At 54.6% G+C, this 16400-nt stretch overlaps 1 protein-coding gene across 1 annotated transcript in view; it reads left to right on the forward strand.

Annotated features, from left to right (window-relative positions):
• Otof (otoferlin) overlaps positions 1–16400 on the forward strand; it is a 95590-nt gene that overhangs the window by 67670 nt on the left and 11520 nt on the right. Inside the window, exons 12-33 of the mRNA XM_021202511.2 lie at positions 3638–3797; positions 4739–4925; positions 5109–5295; positions 7046–7269; positions 7671–7779; positions 8225–8405; positions 8760–8880; positions 9330–9430; positions 9526–9616; positions 9725–9841; positions 10103–10255; positions 10547–10736; positions 10839–10963; positions 11265–11399; positions 11852–12013; positions 12177–12296; positions 12782–12943; positions 13068–13230; positions 13728–13858; positions 14405–14434; positions 14731–14862; positions 15247–15313. Coding sequence (XP_021058170.1) covers positions 3638–3797; positions 4739–4925; positions 5109–5295; positions 7046–7269; positions 7671–7779; positions 8225–8405; positions 8760–8880; positions 9330–9430; positions 9526–9616; positions 9725–9841; positions 10103–10255; positions 10547–10736; positions 10839–10963; positions 11265–11399; positions 11852–12013; positions 12177–12296; positions 12782–12943; positions 13068–13230; positions 13728–13858; positions 14405–14434; positions 14731–14862; positions 15247–15313 — 3048 coding nt within the window. The remainder of the gene's footprint in view (positions 1–3637; positions 3798–4738; positions 4926–5108; positions 5296–7045; positions 7270–7670; positions 7780–8224; positions 8406–8759; positions 8881–9329; positions 9431–9525; positions 9617–9724; positions 9842–10102; positions 10256–10546; positions 10737–10838; positions 10964–11264; positions 11400–11851; positions 12014–12176; positions 12297–12781; positions 12944–13067; positions 13231–13727; positions 13859–14404; positions 14435–14730; positions 14863–15246; positions 15314–16400) is intronic.

Here is a 16400-nt window from a genome sequence, read left to right on the forward strand (position 1 = left end):
AGAGAGGTAGCTCAAATACACGTGGCACATGAGAACATCACCTCCCCTGCGTCCTAAGAGAGCAGTTATATAGAGGGCAGAGAGAGCCCACCCACTGCCTCTGGCTGGAACCTGAGCAGAAAAGACCCTGCTGTGCTTACAAAACCCCCATCACCCCCTCTGGCAGTTAAGAGGTCTGAGACTCATAGATGTGCCAGGGTTTGGCCCAGCCAATCAGCTAGTCAGGGGATACCAGGGCATGTGGTATCCATCGAGTGAACCACCCAATCTAAGCGTGGTGACAACCAATGGCAAGTGTCATGCACAACTTTGGGGTACTCCAGCCTCTAAAATCGCTTTTCACAAGGGACCCCAGTCACCCTAGGAGCAGCTATGGCAAGAGAGGCTGTGTCTGATTATAATTCCACAGGTACCTATGGCCAGCGCTGTATAGAGTTGGTATGGGCACCCCAAGAGTTGGTATGGGTACCCCAAGAGATGGTCTAGAGCAACAGTTCCTAATCTGTTGGTCAGGGCCCCTTTGGGGGCTGAATGACCCTTTCACAGGGGTCACCCAAGACCATGGGAAAACAGACATTATGATTCGCAACAGTAGCAAAATTACAATTATAAAGTAGCAATGGAAATAATCTTATGGCTGGGAGTCACTACAACATGGGGAACCATGGTAAAGGGTCACAGCATGAGGAAGGCTAAGAACCACTGGTCTAGAGGGCTCGTCACTACATGGCCAACTTGGGGATATCCATGTCCCTGAAGTGAAACTGCTCAGAAATCAATAATTACCCTACAAGGTCCTTTGTTGGTGACAATACAGTCTCAATCCAAATTGTCACATTTGACCTTCATAAAGCAATTAAAGACACAGTAACACCCCTTCCGCTTTACAGAGGAGCCAATGAGCAGAGAGAAATGGGGAGGGGCTTGGAGGAGCCACTAAGAAGTAGTGAAATAGTCGGTATTTTCTTGTGGCCCTAATAAGACTCAGCTGGTGCCCACTGTAACAGTGGTTTGTATCAGGAGATGTGAGTCTAAGACATGAACTCGCGGGTCAAAACATTCCAGATGTGTGAGGCCTCAAAACACCTGTAGGGTATCTGTCCAGATAGACAGCTGGACTGGGGTGTATCTCAGTTAGTGGGGTACTCATCTGGCATACCCAAAGTGCTGAGTTAAATCTTCTGCACTCTATAATCCAGGTGTGGTGGCACCCAACTATAATTCTAGCCCTTGGGAGGTAGAAGCTGGAGAATCAGAAGTTCAGGGTCATTCTTAGCTATATAGCAAGTTCTGTAACTATGATTCATGAAAAGAAAGAACAATGGATAGGCCCAAGGTGATAAGGAGACTTACCTAAAGTAAGAAAGAGGGAGAGTCTGTTCTCCAGACACCCAGGCCTTCCCATTGCCCCGCACGGGATGGGCGCCTCCAGGGAAGGAATGAGCGGCACGTCTGCTACGTTGCTTCCCAGGAGACATGCCAGCCGTGCTGCCAGGGTCTCTGGAGATGGCCTCCTCGCTAGGCTGTGGCTCAGCAGACCTTCAGCCAAGATAGAGTGGGAACTTAGTATGTGCTCACAGTGATTGAGCTCTGATTGAGAAACTGCTGCTGAGGGTAGTGGTGGAGTAACCCCTACATCCCAGCACTCGGGAGGCAGAGGCAGGCAGATCTCTGAGTTTGAGGCCAGCCTGGTCTACAGAGAAAGCGCAGCTGTTTTGGAGGAGGTGGGTTCAGACACTGGACACGTTCCAGCACAATCCATGTAGACATGGTTGTTCCCGTCTGACAGTAAAGAAACCAAGACTTTCCAAGTCCAAAACTACTGTGGAGTAACTGTCAGATAGAACTGGAGCTCAGGCCTTTGTGGGCCTCTGCACTAGGGTAACCACTCCCAGACTTACTGCTTGCTCCTCCTTCCAGAGGCATGGCCAAGCTTGGCTTGATTGCAAGTGCAGGAAATCGCTCGTTGCTGCCCTCTGCTGGAGATGAGTTGTAGTTGCCATGGCCAGCAAGGCTACCCTTTCCTTGGTTGCTCTCCAGTTGTTCTTGCTTCTCCAGCTGGGGACTGCAGCATCCAGACTTGAGGCCTCAGGGGCCATGAACCCGGTGTGCACCCCACACAAGTGCCCCTCAGCTGCATCCCTGACCTCATCCAGCCAGAAGTGGGACGCTCACACCCATATTTTAGACAACTCTATTTCATGTATGTCAGACCCAAATCTGCCGCCTATACTTTTTGCCACCTATAATCTTTTTCGGATTTATCTTCCAATAGCTTTTGGGTTTAAAGATAAATTCTGTTTTGCCAGAATCGTGATCTTTCCTTGCCAATTTCACTCAGTTACACCCAACCACGCACATGAGTGGGTATATTGAAAACAATATACCCACTCATACAAACATCCACTCCTTTGTCCACAACATAACAGACCCTGCTATAAATTAGTCCACCAACCATCTATCTACCCATACATCCCCAAGGCCAGCGGCCAGCCACATTCAGCCCCTGCCCATCTCGCCATCTCTGTCCTACTTAGATCTGCTCGGAGCCATGAGGTCCAGGAAACTATGGCACCCTCCTCCTGAGGCCACCAGCTCAGCAGAGGGGCCCCAGTGACTCCAAACACTAAGGTTTCCTGGCCCCTCGTCACCCTCGACTCTCAGTTGACACTGCTGTGGCCGTGACCGTTGTGACAGCTGGGCCAGCCGACCCACACACACAGACTGTATTCTGCTCCCTGCCCCAACCTCAACTCGAGGGTGCCACTGGGCTCAGAACCTTGGAAGACATGGGTGGGAAGGGAGGGGAGCCGGGTGAGTTCTGAGTCCCTGCAGATGTCAGTTCCTGCAGGAAACTGTTGAACAGGTCTCCCCACCTTGTACCTTATCACTAACTTTAAAATCAACCCAGTGGGGACAAATCTTCCTAAAATGCCTCCCTTGCTGACACTTGTACCTCTCTCTACACTGTCCCGTGCCCTGGGAACAACGGAAGGCACACTAATCTCGCACCAGTCTAACATGGAGACGGGCATTGCATAGGTGACCTCTGTGGTGGGAGGCATGTACACAGGCCCGTGAGCACTGGGAGGCCAGGGCCTATTCCTCTGAAGGGGTCAGGGGATGCTGCATGGAAGAGGAGACTCTTGGATACAGTGGTCAGTTTTCCAGCTAACTAAGGAGGAGGAGGAAGGTGAAGACATTCGGAGCAGACACAATGACCTAGAGTTTGGCTCTGTGCAGGCTCAGGAAGCAGTGGGTGCTTTGCCTGGACGGTCCTGGGGTGGTGGAACCAAGCAGAGCAGAGAGTAGCGTTGCCAAATATTTGGGCTCCATCTCAAGACACGGAGAGACTCAGGAGGGCTGAAAGGGAGAACATGATAGGTTAAGCCTCTATTAGAGTGGGCCCTATCTAGCAGCTATGTGGGGCCAGCTGTAGCAGGGGCCACAGCAGAGACTGCAAGCTGCGAAACTGACTTGGAAACAATTCGGAGTCCTGACACTTGCTCCTGGGCAACCAGAGCCATGGCCTCAAGTCTCCTGGACCTGCAACCTTGAGCTTACAAGCCCACTGAGCTTGGACGCCCTGTGGAATCCTGGGAGAGATGGTAAGTGCCATGTCCTTCCACCTCTGCAGAACACCAGTTCCATCACAAATGGGCCATCCTGTCAGACCCCGATGACATCTCTGCTGGGCTGAAGGGTTATGTAAAGTGTGATGTCGCTGTCGTGGGCAAGGGAGACAACATCAAGACACCCCACAAGGCCAACGAGACGGATGAGGACGACATTGAAGGGTGAGGCTCCGTCTCCCCTAGGGACCTGAACGCAACCCTACCTTCCCCCAAAGGAAGCTTGTAGAGTGGTCTGAACCCGGAATTCTTACCATCAGCCCCCTTACTTCCACGCTGCACCCTGCCAGTCTCTCCTCCGGGGCCCAGGGCAGTGTGGTCACGGGGTAATGGAAGGTAGCTTTGACATCTAGACTTCTGGCTGAGAAAGCTGGTGGGAAGAAGAGATGCTGGTGACTAGGGGTCCTCCCGCTGCCAGGGCCCGTGGGCCCAAGTGCCATGCACTCGGATGAGATGTCACTCAGGGCGCCAATCTTGGGCCACAGATAGTGGCTGCTGAGAAACACTCTGGGACATTGTCTGGACTCTCAGAATGTGCCTGGACCCCGTGGGCCTGGTCTTCCATGGACTGGGAGAAGAGACAGCTCCTGGAAGAGGAGACAGCTCTTGTCTCAAGGAAGACACAGAGCTGTGAAAGCTGATGCCACACTTAGCATCCCGCACTACAGTTTACAAAGCTCTGTAGCCTATGCACTGCCTGAGATGTGGCTGTTAGCATCACAGCCACCTTAACCAGGAAGAAACTGGGGCTTTTCCTTCCGTTGGGAAGCTTTTCTCGGAATTCTAAAAATGATAGGTGCATGAATTAGTATCTTTAATCACAGTCTGGGTCCTCTCAAGCTGTCCTTCACAGATTATGCTAGCCCCAGGCAGCTGCTAAGATGGTGTGTGTGTGCATGTTTGTGTGTGTGTGAGACAGAGAGAGACACAGAGACAGACAGAGCACATATGCAAGTGTGCACTCACTTTGCCTCAACTCTGCCCTGTCCACCATCCTCTCTGCCTCTCCTCCCATCATAATCCTTGTATAGTTCTTGGTCTAAGGACCTAAGAGGCAAAGCGAGTTCTCTAAGCCTGTCCGTGGAGATGGCTGCCTATGTTCACAGGAACTTGCTGCTGCCCGAGGGCGTGCCCCCTGAACGACAGTGGGCACGGTTCTATGTGAAAATTTACCGAGCAGAAGGACTGCCCCGGATGAACACAAGCCTCATGGCCAACGTGAAGAAGGCATTCATCGGTGAGAACAAGGACCTCGTCGACCCCTATGTGCAAGTCTTCTTTGCTGGACAAAAGGTACTGGGGATGGAGGTGCTGATGATGGTGGGCTCGAAGTAAAGGTGAGGATGGGAGGAAGGGGCAGACCAGGAAGAGTCTGAAACCCCCAGCTGGAAACACACACATACATGTACACACATGCAGGAGCGCGCACACACACACACACACACACACACACACACCATGGCTTCTTCCCACCAGGGCAAAACGTCAGTGCAGAAGAGCAGCTATGAGCCGCTATGGAACGAGCAGGTTGTCTTCACAGACCTGTTCCCTCCACTCTGTAAACGCATGAAGGTGCAGATCCGAGACTCCGACAAGGTCAATGATGTGGCCATCGGCACCCACTTCATCGACCTGCGCAAGATTTCCAACGATGGAGATAAAGGTCAGCAGCATAGCGCAGATGTATCCAGGGGAAAATGGGGCATGATGGGAACACTGACTGAGGCCCCTCCCTCACACCACTTCTGACCCCAACCAAACAGGATTTTTAAGGGTCTCATTTGTAGCCCCTGCCTCAAGGGAACAGGGACGTAATAGTTCAAGGCCACTGGGGGCTGCCTGGTTTAGTGGTTACCGCTGCTGCTTTTGCGCCTGTTTCCCCACTGACCAACTGAAAATGAGAGTTTTCATAAAGTGAGGTGCACATGTGTGTGACGTGTGTGTGCACATGTGTGTGTGATCTCCAGGTCTTTACTGGTAACTGATGAGAACAGTGACACCTGTCTACAGGCCTGTGGGGACTGACTATAACCCAGAATCCAGGAACACAGGGAGACAAAATGCCATTCCCATGCCCCCTAATAAGTCCAGACAGACAGACATGATACCAAGTGACCAGAACAGTGGGCAGAAGAAATAAAACCTCCAGAACAGTTCCACGTATAGGAGAAACACAGAAGAAGTGAATCCAGACAGAAGATAGGCTGTGCGTCCAGGAACAAAAACAGGGCAGTCGGAGGCACCCGCTGAGGGGAGTGGGGCTTCTTTAGGGTGGCCACAAGCATGACGGAGTATGACAATGGGCTTACTGAACATGCATACTAGAGCCACCCAAATGTGCACTTTAAATGCCAAGTTCTATATATGAGCTGTGGCTCATCTTTTTAATGCTTTGTTTACAAAACTAACAAAAAAAATTAAATACAGGAGCTAGGGAAATAGGTCAGGAGATCTGAGTTTAAATGCCAGAGCCTATGTTTACTTGTGTGTGTGTGTGTGTGTGTGTGTGTGTGTGTGTGTGTGTGTGTGAAGGAGTGATGGCACTTGAAAGCCCAGCACTAGGGAGGCAGAATCAGGATCTCTGGAGCTCCTTGAATCCCAGCCAGACTGGCCAGCTTGCCAAGTTCTAGGCCATTGAGAAACTCTGACAAAAAAAAAAAAAAAAAAACAGAAAACCAAAACATCTGAGACTGGCCTTCCTATGCACACAGGACTCCCATACACACACATCATAAATACGCACACACATGTAATAAATGGTTTTGTTTGTTTGTTCATCCATGTCTTACCATATAGACCAAGCTGACCTTGAACTCATAGAGATCTGCCTGCTAGAATTAAAGCTGTGTGTCCATATCCAGAATCTAACAAAAATAATTGTTTAAAAGAAAATACACAAAGAAGAATTAGATTCACATAAGGCAAGATTTGTTGACTGAGGCCCAACATAACCTAACCCTGAGAGAAGCGACTTGTCAAAGACAGAGGACAAGGCTCCTCTCCAGCCCCGGGGCCTGCTCAGCCCACCATATTCACAGCCCAGGGTGTTTCTGCCTCGAGGAGCTGAGGACCCACAAATAACCAAGGGAACATAGCAAGGAGGGAAGGTCCCCCGAGCAGGAGAGGCATGGAGATGGACCTCCTGCATCCTGAAGCAGAACAAAAGGAGTGGATTCACGTTGCGGTGTTCAGGAAGAACAGGCACCTGTCCATGGTGGGGCCTACAGCAGGGGGAAAGCAGGACCCTGGCTTTCCCTCCTACACAGGGACTAGGGAGAAGCCGGAAGGCACTCTGTGTAGGCATGAGTGCGAAAGGTGCCCAGCAGACGAATAGCCTTGAGCTCAGCACCCAGAAGCCACAAGGACCCCTGCATCCTAGGTGAGCCTTTCTACCGCTCTCCTCACTGCTTCAGGCTTCCTGCCTACCCTCGGGCCAGCCTGGGTGAACATGTACGGCTCCACGCGCAACTACACCCTGCTGGACGAGCACCAGGACCTGAATGAAGGCCTGGGGGAGGGTGTGTCCTTCCGGGCCCGCCTCATGTTGGGACTGGCTGTGGAGATCCTGGACACCTCCAACCCAGAGCTCACCAGCTCCACGGAGGTGCAGGTGGAGCAGGCCACGCCTGTCTCGGAGGTGAGGACAAGGCTGTATGTCCAGACCCCTCACTCCATCCTCCCTTCAACATGCAGCTGAGTTCTGGTTTTCCCCCATTGCTACCCTGTCCACTCAGAGACCCTCACTTGACCCCTTTTCAAGACCTCAGTCCTCACCCACCGCCGACCTATGCCCCACCAGAGATTCTGTTATAGCTGCCACCGACCAATGGCACCCCTCCTCTGTCCCGCTTCGCGGCCACAACTGTCCTTGTATCTGCAGAGCCAGCCATCCTCTCAGGAACACCTAGGGTTTGCCTAGCCTCAAAGCTGGATAGGACATGCCCCACCTGTCAGCCAAGAGCCTATCTGTGACATGAGGAACCTGACCCAGGCCTGTTGGCTCACAAAAACTCAGCACTGGGCTTAACTCCCCCACAGAGCTGCACGGGGAGAATGGAAGAATTTTTCCTATTTGGAGCCTTCTTGGAAGCCTCAATGATTGACCGGAAAAACGGGGACAAGCCAATAACCTTTGAGGTGACCATAGGTGAGTACTGAGACCATAGGGAAGGTTTCGGGCTTCTGGTTGTCACTGGTATCACTGTGCCCCAGGCTTCAGAGAGCGGGCAGCATCGATGTGACTGTCCTCAGACATCCACGGAGCAGCCCTGGTTCTTGGGAGTGTACTTGACTATAAGAGAGGTCAATCATCACTGTGCCAAAGGGTCAGACGGGGACTAGAGTGTCAGAAGAAAGTAGGAGAAGCCCCCACCCATACCCTGTGGTGGAAAAGAGAGAGGAGAACCCCAGGCTATGCTCTGGGCTGGACACAGCCATCATCAGAGCTCTCCCTTAGGGATGGCATGGAACCCTTCCCCGGGTGCTGTTATCTGAGCCCAGTTCTCTGACTTCACCTCTCCAAGAAAAATACGTGGAAGGTGGAGCGAGTGAGGAAAAGACTGCAGGCCTCTTACAAGCCACTCTTTGTCCAGGAAACTATGGCAATGAAGTTGATGGTATGTCTCGGCCCCCAAGGCCTCGGCCCCGCAAAGAGCCTGGGGATGAAGAAGAGGTAGACCTGATTCAGAACTCCAGTGACGATGAAGGTGACGAAGCCGGGGACCTGGCCTCGGTGTCCTCCACCCCACCTATGCGGCCTCAGATCACAGACAGGTGGGCATCACTTGCCCATCCTCGAGTGGCCCTTACCTCCCAGATCCCTAGACCTCAACCTCCCTCAACCTCCTCTGCGTCCTTCTGCATCCCTCTGTATCCCTCTGCATCCCTCTGCATCCTTCTGCATCCCTCTGCATCCTTCTGCATCCCTCTGCATCCTGCCCACATCCTTCTGCATCCCTCTGTATTCCTCTGCATCCCTCTGCATCTTTCTGCATCCCTCTNTCCTTCTGCATCCCTCTGCATCCCGCCTGCATCCTTCTGCATCCCTCTGTATTCCTCTGCATCACTCTGCATCCTTCTGCATCCCTCTGCATCCTTCTGCATCCCTCTGCATCCCGCCTGCCCCAGGAATTATTTCCACCTGCCCTACCTGGAGCGCAAGCCCTGCATCTATATCAAGAGCTGGTGGCCTGACCAGAGACGGCGCCTCTACAATGCCAACATCATGGACCACATTGCTGACAAGCTGGTCAGTCAGGCTGCGGGTGACAGGATCTGGGAGAGTGGGTGCATGTACAACACAGGCTGTCTCTCCAGAGGCTTGTCTTGAAATACAGAAAGGAGAAACCCACAAGGTCCCAGAGCTCTGGAGTAGAGTCTGAGGGTCTACCCCACTCTAGGTCTCAGAGGCAGCTGGGCAGGCCAGCTACTTCAGGTCTGCACAAGACCTCTCTCCAGTCCTCAGTCCTGCTCTGTCCACCATGGGCACAGCTCAGAGTGCTTCTTCCTGAAGAAGCTGAGGACCCATGAATAACCAAGACTCCCCGTGTCTACAACAGGCCCTGGGGAGTTGCTGGCTCCTTCATAATTTATATAGAACGGTCCATATTACTAGATTCCTCTTTCCTGGGGTGAATGGGAAAGATCTGGGAGAAGGAGGGCTAAGGCCCAGAATGCACTTGAAACCCTGCTTCACAGGAAGAAGGTCTGAATGATGTGCAAGAGATGATCAAAACGGAGAAGTCCTACCCGGAGCGCCGCCTGCGGGGTGTGCTAGAGGAACTCAGCTGTGGCTGCCAGTGAGAGCGATGGAGAGGGCAGGGTGGGCATGGGGACACTCTAGCCAGGGCAGAGGTGGCTAAGTCCTGGCTCTTCTATCCCTACCCCTCTGCAGTCGCTTCCTCTCCCTCTCGGACAAGGACCAGAGCCACTCGTCCCGCACCAGGCTGGATCGGGAGCGCCTCAAGTCCTGTATGAGGGAGCTGGTGAGGCCACAGTTGGACTCTGGGACCAAGGAAGCCAATGAACAGGGAAATCTGTCCTTGAGGTCATGGCTCAAGCTGACACCCAAAGCTGAATGCTTTTCCCAACAGGAGAGCATGGGGCAACAGGCCAAGAGCCTGAGGGCTCAGGTGAAGCGGCACACTGTACGGGACAAGCTGAGATCGTGCCAGAACTTTCTGCAGAAGCTACGCTTCTTGGCAGATGAGGTGTGTAGCCTGAGAAAAGGGCAGCACAGAGAGGCTGTCCCAATTCCCAGGAAGGCCTCTACCGCTCTGATAGCCCTTGTTGACAAGGTTGAGCAAGCCCAGTGGGAGAGAAAAAGACCCAAGACAAGGGTCCTTCCCTTTCACGCCCCCAGCTTTTCCTCAGCCAGGCCCAGGTCCCAGGAGTGGGGGGGTTCAGCAGGCTCAGGGTGCCACTCTAGTGAGGTCCCCTGGCTTGTGCCCTCGGCCCTCCCTCTGCCACAGCCCCAGCACAGCATTCCTGATGTGTTCATTTGGATGATGAGCAACAACAAACGCATCGCCTATGCCCGCGTGCCTTCCAAAGACCTGCTGTTCTCCATCGTGGAGGAGGAACTGGGCAAGGACTGCGCCAAAGTCAAGACCCTCTTCCTGAAGGTGCTATGGGGGATGGGCCGAGCTCGGGTGGGTGAGGTCGGTTCCTCCGATGAGGCGGGCAAGCCTAAGAGCAGGAGGTGGAGCCCTTAACTAACAGGTGCTAGGGGGTCTGGGGCCCTCCTATCCTCACGTGCCTTCCCCCCTTAGTCTCTCACACCCAGCTCTGTCCAGTGAGAGGCTAGGCGAAGCTCTGTCTACCTCTGCCTAAAGCTTCAATACCACCCTGGGCCTCCCTTACCCTGGGGGTCCTGGAAGTTCTCAGGCTCTTAGTGACCCTGAGCCTGCCCCTAGCTGCCAGGGAAGAGGGGCTTCGGCTCGGCGGGCTGGACGGTACAGGCCAAGCTGGAGCTCTACCTGTGGCTGGGCCTCAGCAAGCAGCGAAAGGACTTCCTGTGTGGCCTGCCCTGTGGCTTCGAGGAGGTCAAGGCAGCCCAAGGCCTGGGCCTGCATTCCTTTCCGCCCATCAGCCTGGTCTACACCAGTGAGTGAGGCCTCCTTATCCTGGGTGGGCTACTCTCCCAGCTTGTACTCCCCGAGGGCCCTGGGGGCTGTGTGACATGGCTTAGCCCGCTCTTCCCCACAGAGAAGCAAGCCTTCCAGCTCCGAGCACACATGTATCAGGCCCGAAGCCTCTTTGCCGCTGACAGCAGTGGGCTCTCTGATCCCTTTGCCCGCGTCTTCTTCATTAACCAGAGCCAGTGCACGGAGGTGAGGACCTGGGGGGGGGGCTGGCTTTGGGGAGCACTGGGAGGCCAGTGCTATTGGCCTGCTAGTTCCCCAGCTCTTCATAGGGAAGCCCTTCAGGTAATTGGCTAGGCTAGTAGAGGACAACAGCTTGGACCATGTAAACAAGGCAAGGGAGCCCAGCAGGGCACTGGGAATAGATGTCACAGAAGCCTTGACTTGGGGGTTTCTGGGACAGTAGGGGAATCGACCATTGCTGCCCGCAGGGTGCCCTGTATGGGAACAGTGGCTGCCACTTCTTCCCCATCCCTCACCCCATGACCAGGTTCTGAATGAGACACTGTGCCCCACCTGGGACCAGATGCTGGTATTTGACAACCTGGAGCTGTACGGTGAAGCTCACGAGCTACGAGATGATCCCCCCATTATTGTCATTGAAATCTATGACCAGGACAGCATGGTACGGTGGGCACTGGTGCCAGTGACCTCTGGCAGACCCTCCCTCCCCCTGAAGTTCTATGCTGGCTGCCTCTGTGGCTGCTGGGTGTGTTGGGAAACTGGGCTACTCACCGAGGTCTCCTGGTGCCTCCTCCCCACCCGCCACAGTCTGATCCTTTTCCAGAACCATGAGCCTCTTGGGGATCAGGTGCAAACCATGGTGTTTCCCATCTCCTGGATAAACACACTGAGGCCAAATCTTCCAGAGATGTACCAGGAAGCCCTGTTGTCACAGCCCCACCCCCACCCTCGGGCTCTGATCCCTCCCTATGCCCAGTCACAATCAGGGGCCATCTCCCTGCTTTCCATGGGGATTCTGGAGTGGGGAGGAAAGATCAGGAGGGGCCAACGCTGCCTACAAGCCAACCCAACTGTTGGGGTGCCCAAGGGAACCCTAGAGTTTTGTTGTGTTAGGGCAAAGCTGACTTCATGGGCCGGACCTTTGCCAAGCCCCTGGTGAAGATGGCAGACGAGGCATACTGCCCACCTCGCTTCCCGCCGCAGCTTGAGTACTACCAGATCTACCGAGGCAGCGCCACGGCCGGAGACCTACTGGCTGCCTTCGAGCTGCTGCAGGTCAGGGTGCAGGCAAAGTAGGGCAGGGCTGGGAGTCGGGTCTCAGGGAGCCTTGGACTCTCTGGCCTGCCCGTCTCTTCTGTTCTCATGACACCAACCCACTGGGGAAGGGTCCCCTCTCCCTGGGCTCGCTCACCACTGAGATTTCTGACTCATTCCTCAGATTGGGCCATCAGGGAAGGCTGACCTGCCACCCATCAACGGCCCAGTGGACATGGACAGAGGGCCCATCATGCCTGTGCCCGTGGGAATCCGGCCAGTGCTCAGCAAGTACCGAGTGGAGGTGCGTGAGAGCTCAGTGCCCCTCCCTGCCCTGCCTGTGACCTTCACCCGAGTCACCCGGTCCTCTCCCCTTTTGCCCCACAAAGCACCACGAGTGCCCATTCTGCAAGCCGTCCAACTCCTAGTCCCATGGGGATGCTTCTCAGTTTCAGAAGAAGATACGGAGGGCCCAGAGTGGAGGGGACTTGTCCAAGATCCCTCCTTAGAGCCAGCAGCACTGACCCAGGCCCCAGCCCAGGCTAGTGCTGTCCTGCTCTGACAGAATCGCATCACTGAGCCCAGAGCCATTCTAGGCCCTCTGCCTTCCCTACCCCCAAAGACCCTACCTCGGTTTTCTCAGGACATTCTCCTCATGCGGTCTCCTGGCACCGTCCTCGTTGTGCCTGCCACCCCAATCTAGCTTCTCCTCCTGCCCCGGTTCCCCCCAGGGACCCTCCCCAGCCACCACTGGCTCCCCTTACAGAACCACCCTCCCCTTGCAATCAGGTGCTGTTCTGGGGCCTGAGGGACCTAAAGAGGGTGAACCTGGCCCAGGTGGACCGACCACGGGTGGACATCGAGTGTGCAGGAAAGGGGGTACAATCCTCCCTGATCCACAATTATAAGAAGAACCCCAACTTCAACACCCTGGTCAAGTGGTTTGAAGTGGTGAGTGTAGGAACTGACAGATCCGGGCAGGGCTAGGTGTGACCAGTGTGGTTTGCCTTCGCCTGAGCCTCCTCAGCCCCTTTCTCTGAGACACAGACTGCAGAATGTCACCACTACCCCTCAGGACCTCCCAGAGAATGAGCTCCTGCATCCACCCTTGAACATCCGAGTGGTAGACTGCCGGGCCTTTGGACGATACACCCTGGTGGGCTCCCACGCAGTCAGCTCGCTGAGGCGCTTTATCTACCGACCCCCAGACCGCTCAGCCCCCAACTGGAACACCACAGGTATGGCCTTTACCTAAAGCCCAGGCCTGGCTCTATTTGGCTCCTTGAAGGGCCCCACCTCATCATGCAGTTCAAGTACCCATCAGAGTTTCCTCTAGAGGAGCGTGGGACTGTGGGGTGAGGGGGGGTGGACTTCCTTGGGAACAGAGAAGGCTGCACAGGGCTGCCCTTCACTCTGAGGCCCAGAGCCAGCACTGAACAGGCCCTCTGTAGGCTGAGGGCAGAGGAGACCGGGTCCCTCCCCTGGACATAGCCTCAGGCCTCACCTCCAGGTCTAGCCTCAGTTTTGCTGTCTGGGTGCACAAGGACCCACCCTTCTCTCTAGCTCATTTCCCTTCCTCATGCCCATCTTGTTCCTCTATGTGTCCTGTCTCTCCTCTGCCCTGAGAGAGTTCCAGAGTCCACTGCAGATCATGCTCTTCCTGCCTTACGTCATGCCTCTCACTGTAACTCTGTTCCTCCTCTCTGTCTGTCTGTCTGTCTGTCTCTCTGTCCAGTCAGGCTGCTCCGGGGCTGCCACAGGCTGCGCAATGGGGGCCCCTCTTCTCGCCCCACAGGGGAGGTTGTAGTAAGCATGGAGCCTGAGGAGCCAGTGAAGAAGCTGGAGACCATGGTGAAGCTGGATGCGGTAAGGCGAGGGGCCGGCCCAATGCTGGCAGGGGTAGCAAGCACAGGTAGCACTGGCAAGCCGGGTAGGCCTGTCCTGAGAGCGCAGCCCTGACTTGCCTCTCTGTGTAGTTGTCCAAAGCCAACCTTGATCACATAGCACTGTCTGGAGGCAGGGTGCCAGGGGCTCGGCGAGCAGGAGGCAGGGTGCCAGGGGCTCGGCGAGCAGATGGTTTGTACAGGCAAGCCGTTCAACGGTCATGGTTAGAGGCGACGACCTGCAGCATTTCACTTCAGAAATGAGCCCCTAGGTGATAGACTGCTTGTGAGACAGGTGTCTTTTGTACAGGGCCATTTTCCATGCCAAGTGCTGCCTCAAGTTGGCCCTTGGTCACATTAGCAGGTGACCTGCTCTTCTGAATGTGATTGCCTTGTAGGCAAGAGCCAGGGGCTCCCAGCCCTGTGCACTCTCCTGCCACCTGACCTTTGGGCTGGCCTACTGCCTGCCCCTTCCGTTAGTTCTCAGTGGCTAACCCTGCCCTCTCTCCTTGGTTCTTTCCCTCTGCAGACTTCTGATGCTGTGGTCAAGGTGGATGTGGTAAGTGTGGGAACCCGGCAAGGGCCTTTGGGTAAAATAACCATTCACTGACACCAGTGCTAGGCCAGAAGGACCTTCATGGACCCAGCCATCCTTCCCAGAGTGCCAGTCCTGCCCTGGCCTGTGGCTCACAGGGGCAGGCTGTGGCTCCTCCCACAAAGCCTTGGCATTGGTGGACTCACAGCAATCTGGGGCGGGCCAGAGGGCCCCAGTGGGTAGGAATCATTCAGGGTGCTGGGAAAGGATCGAGTGAGTGTAGGAGAGCAGACGGGATGGTCAACCTGGCCAACCCTCAGGCCGAAGATGAGAAGGAAAGGAAGAAGAAGAAAAAGAAAGGCCCGTCAGAGGAGCCAGAGGAAGAGGAGCCTGATGAGAGCATGCTGGATTGGTGGTCCAAGTACTTCGCCTCCATCGACACAATGAAGGAGGTGAGGCCTGGGCGGGGCCTGGGGGGTCAGGAGAAGTGGAGGGGGTGGGCTGCAGCTGAACCAGCTGTACATCCCCCTCCTCTCCAGCTCCCACCCTGGCCCTCAGGGTCAGCTCCCGGAACTCTCCCTTCAGAGGCTGCCCTCCTCTGGTTGATGGGCAGTTCACCTCCTGGCTTAGTCCCTCTCTTGTCAGCCACGTGTTCCACAAAGAGCTCTGACATTTTCATGATGAGCCAGATACCATACTAGATGCTGTGTGAGCTCAAAGATAGGTGCCACAAAGGCCCTGAGCAGCTCCAGTCTGTGACTAGAAGCTGAAGACGCCATGGGCTATGGAGACATCAAGGCCTGGCAGGTCAGGAAAGCCCCTTCATGTTTTGGCAGCAACTTCGACAACATGAGACCTCTGGAACTGACTTGGAAGAGAAGGAAGAAATGGAAAGCGCTGAGGGTAAGGCCTGGTCCCCGGCATCCGGACCCCTAGGTCCTCGCACCCATGACAATACCGGCTTCTTCAGCCCTGGCCTGGGCGCCAAGGATCAGGCTAAGGGCTGCTACAGTAGTTCACTCTGGTCAGCTCAGCAACCGTAGCAGCAGGTAGACATGGAGATCAATAGAACATCTGAGCTGGAAGGGACCTAGCTAATTCCGCATTTTCCATAACCTTTCCCATGGGACTACATTGATACTATTCTGAAGGGAAAGGGGATTCTGGGGTCAGCTCTGACTCGGAAATGCTGGTTTACGTGGGTTCCTTCAGTGCACAACTTCTCAGAGCCTTTATATAAGTATTGCAATACGAGTGTGTGTGTCTGTGTGTGTTCATGTGTGTGTGTGTATGTGTGTATGAGTGTGTATGTCTCTGTGTCTCTATCTATGTATATCTGTGTGTATGTGTCAGTGCATCTATGAGTGTATGTCTCTGTGTGTGTCTGCGTGTGTTTCTGTGTGTATGACTGTATGTTTGTGTGTCTGTGTTGTGTGCCTGTGTCTGTGCATGTGTGTGTATGTCTGTGTGTGTCTGTGTGTGTGACTGTGTGTCTGTGTATGTCTATGTGTGTGCCTCTATGTCTGAGTATGTGACTGTGTGTCTATGTATCTGTGGGTGACTGTCTCTCTGTGGGTGTCTGTGTGTGACTGTGTATGAGACTGTGTGTCTCTGTGTGTGTGTCTCTGTGAGTCTGTGTATATGCATATTGTGTTTGAACGTGAGTGCCTATGTACCACATCATGCACTCGGAGCTCAGAGGATAGCTCCGTGTACTCTTCATCCTCCATCTTGTTTGAAACAGGCTCTCACTGCCTCTGCGTACACCAGGGTAGCTGGCCTCACTGCCTCTGCGTACACCAGGCTAGCTGGCCTCACTGCCTCTGCGTACACCAGGCTAGCTGGCCTCACTGCCTCTGCATACACCACGCTAGGTGGCCTCACTACCTCTGCGTACACCACGCTAGGTGGCCTCACTGCCTCTGCGTACACCACGCTAGGTGGCCTCACTGCCTCTGCGTACACCACGCTAGCTGGCCTCACTGCCTCT

This window comes from Mus pahari, chromosome 7 (genome assembly GCF_900095145.1).
Source record: "Mus pahari chromosome 7, PAHARI_EIJ_v1.1, whole genome shotgun sequence".
NCBI classification, from domain to species: Eukaryota; Metazoa; Chordata; class Mammalia; order Rodentia; family Muridae; genus Mus; species Mus pahari.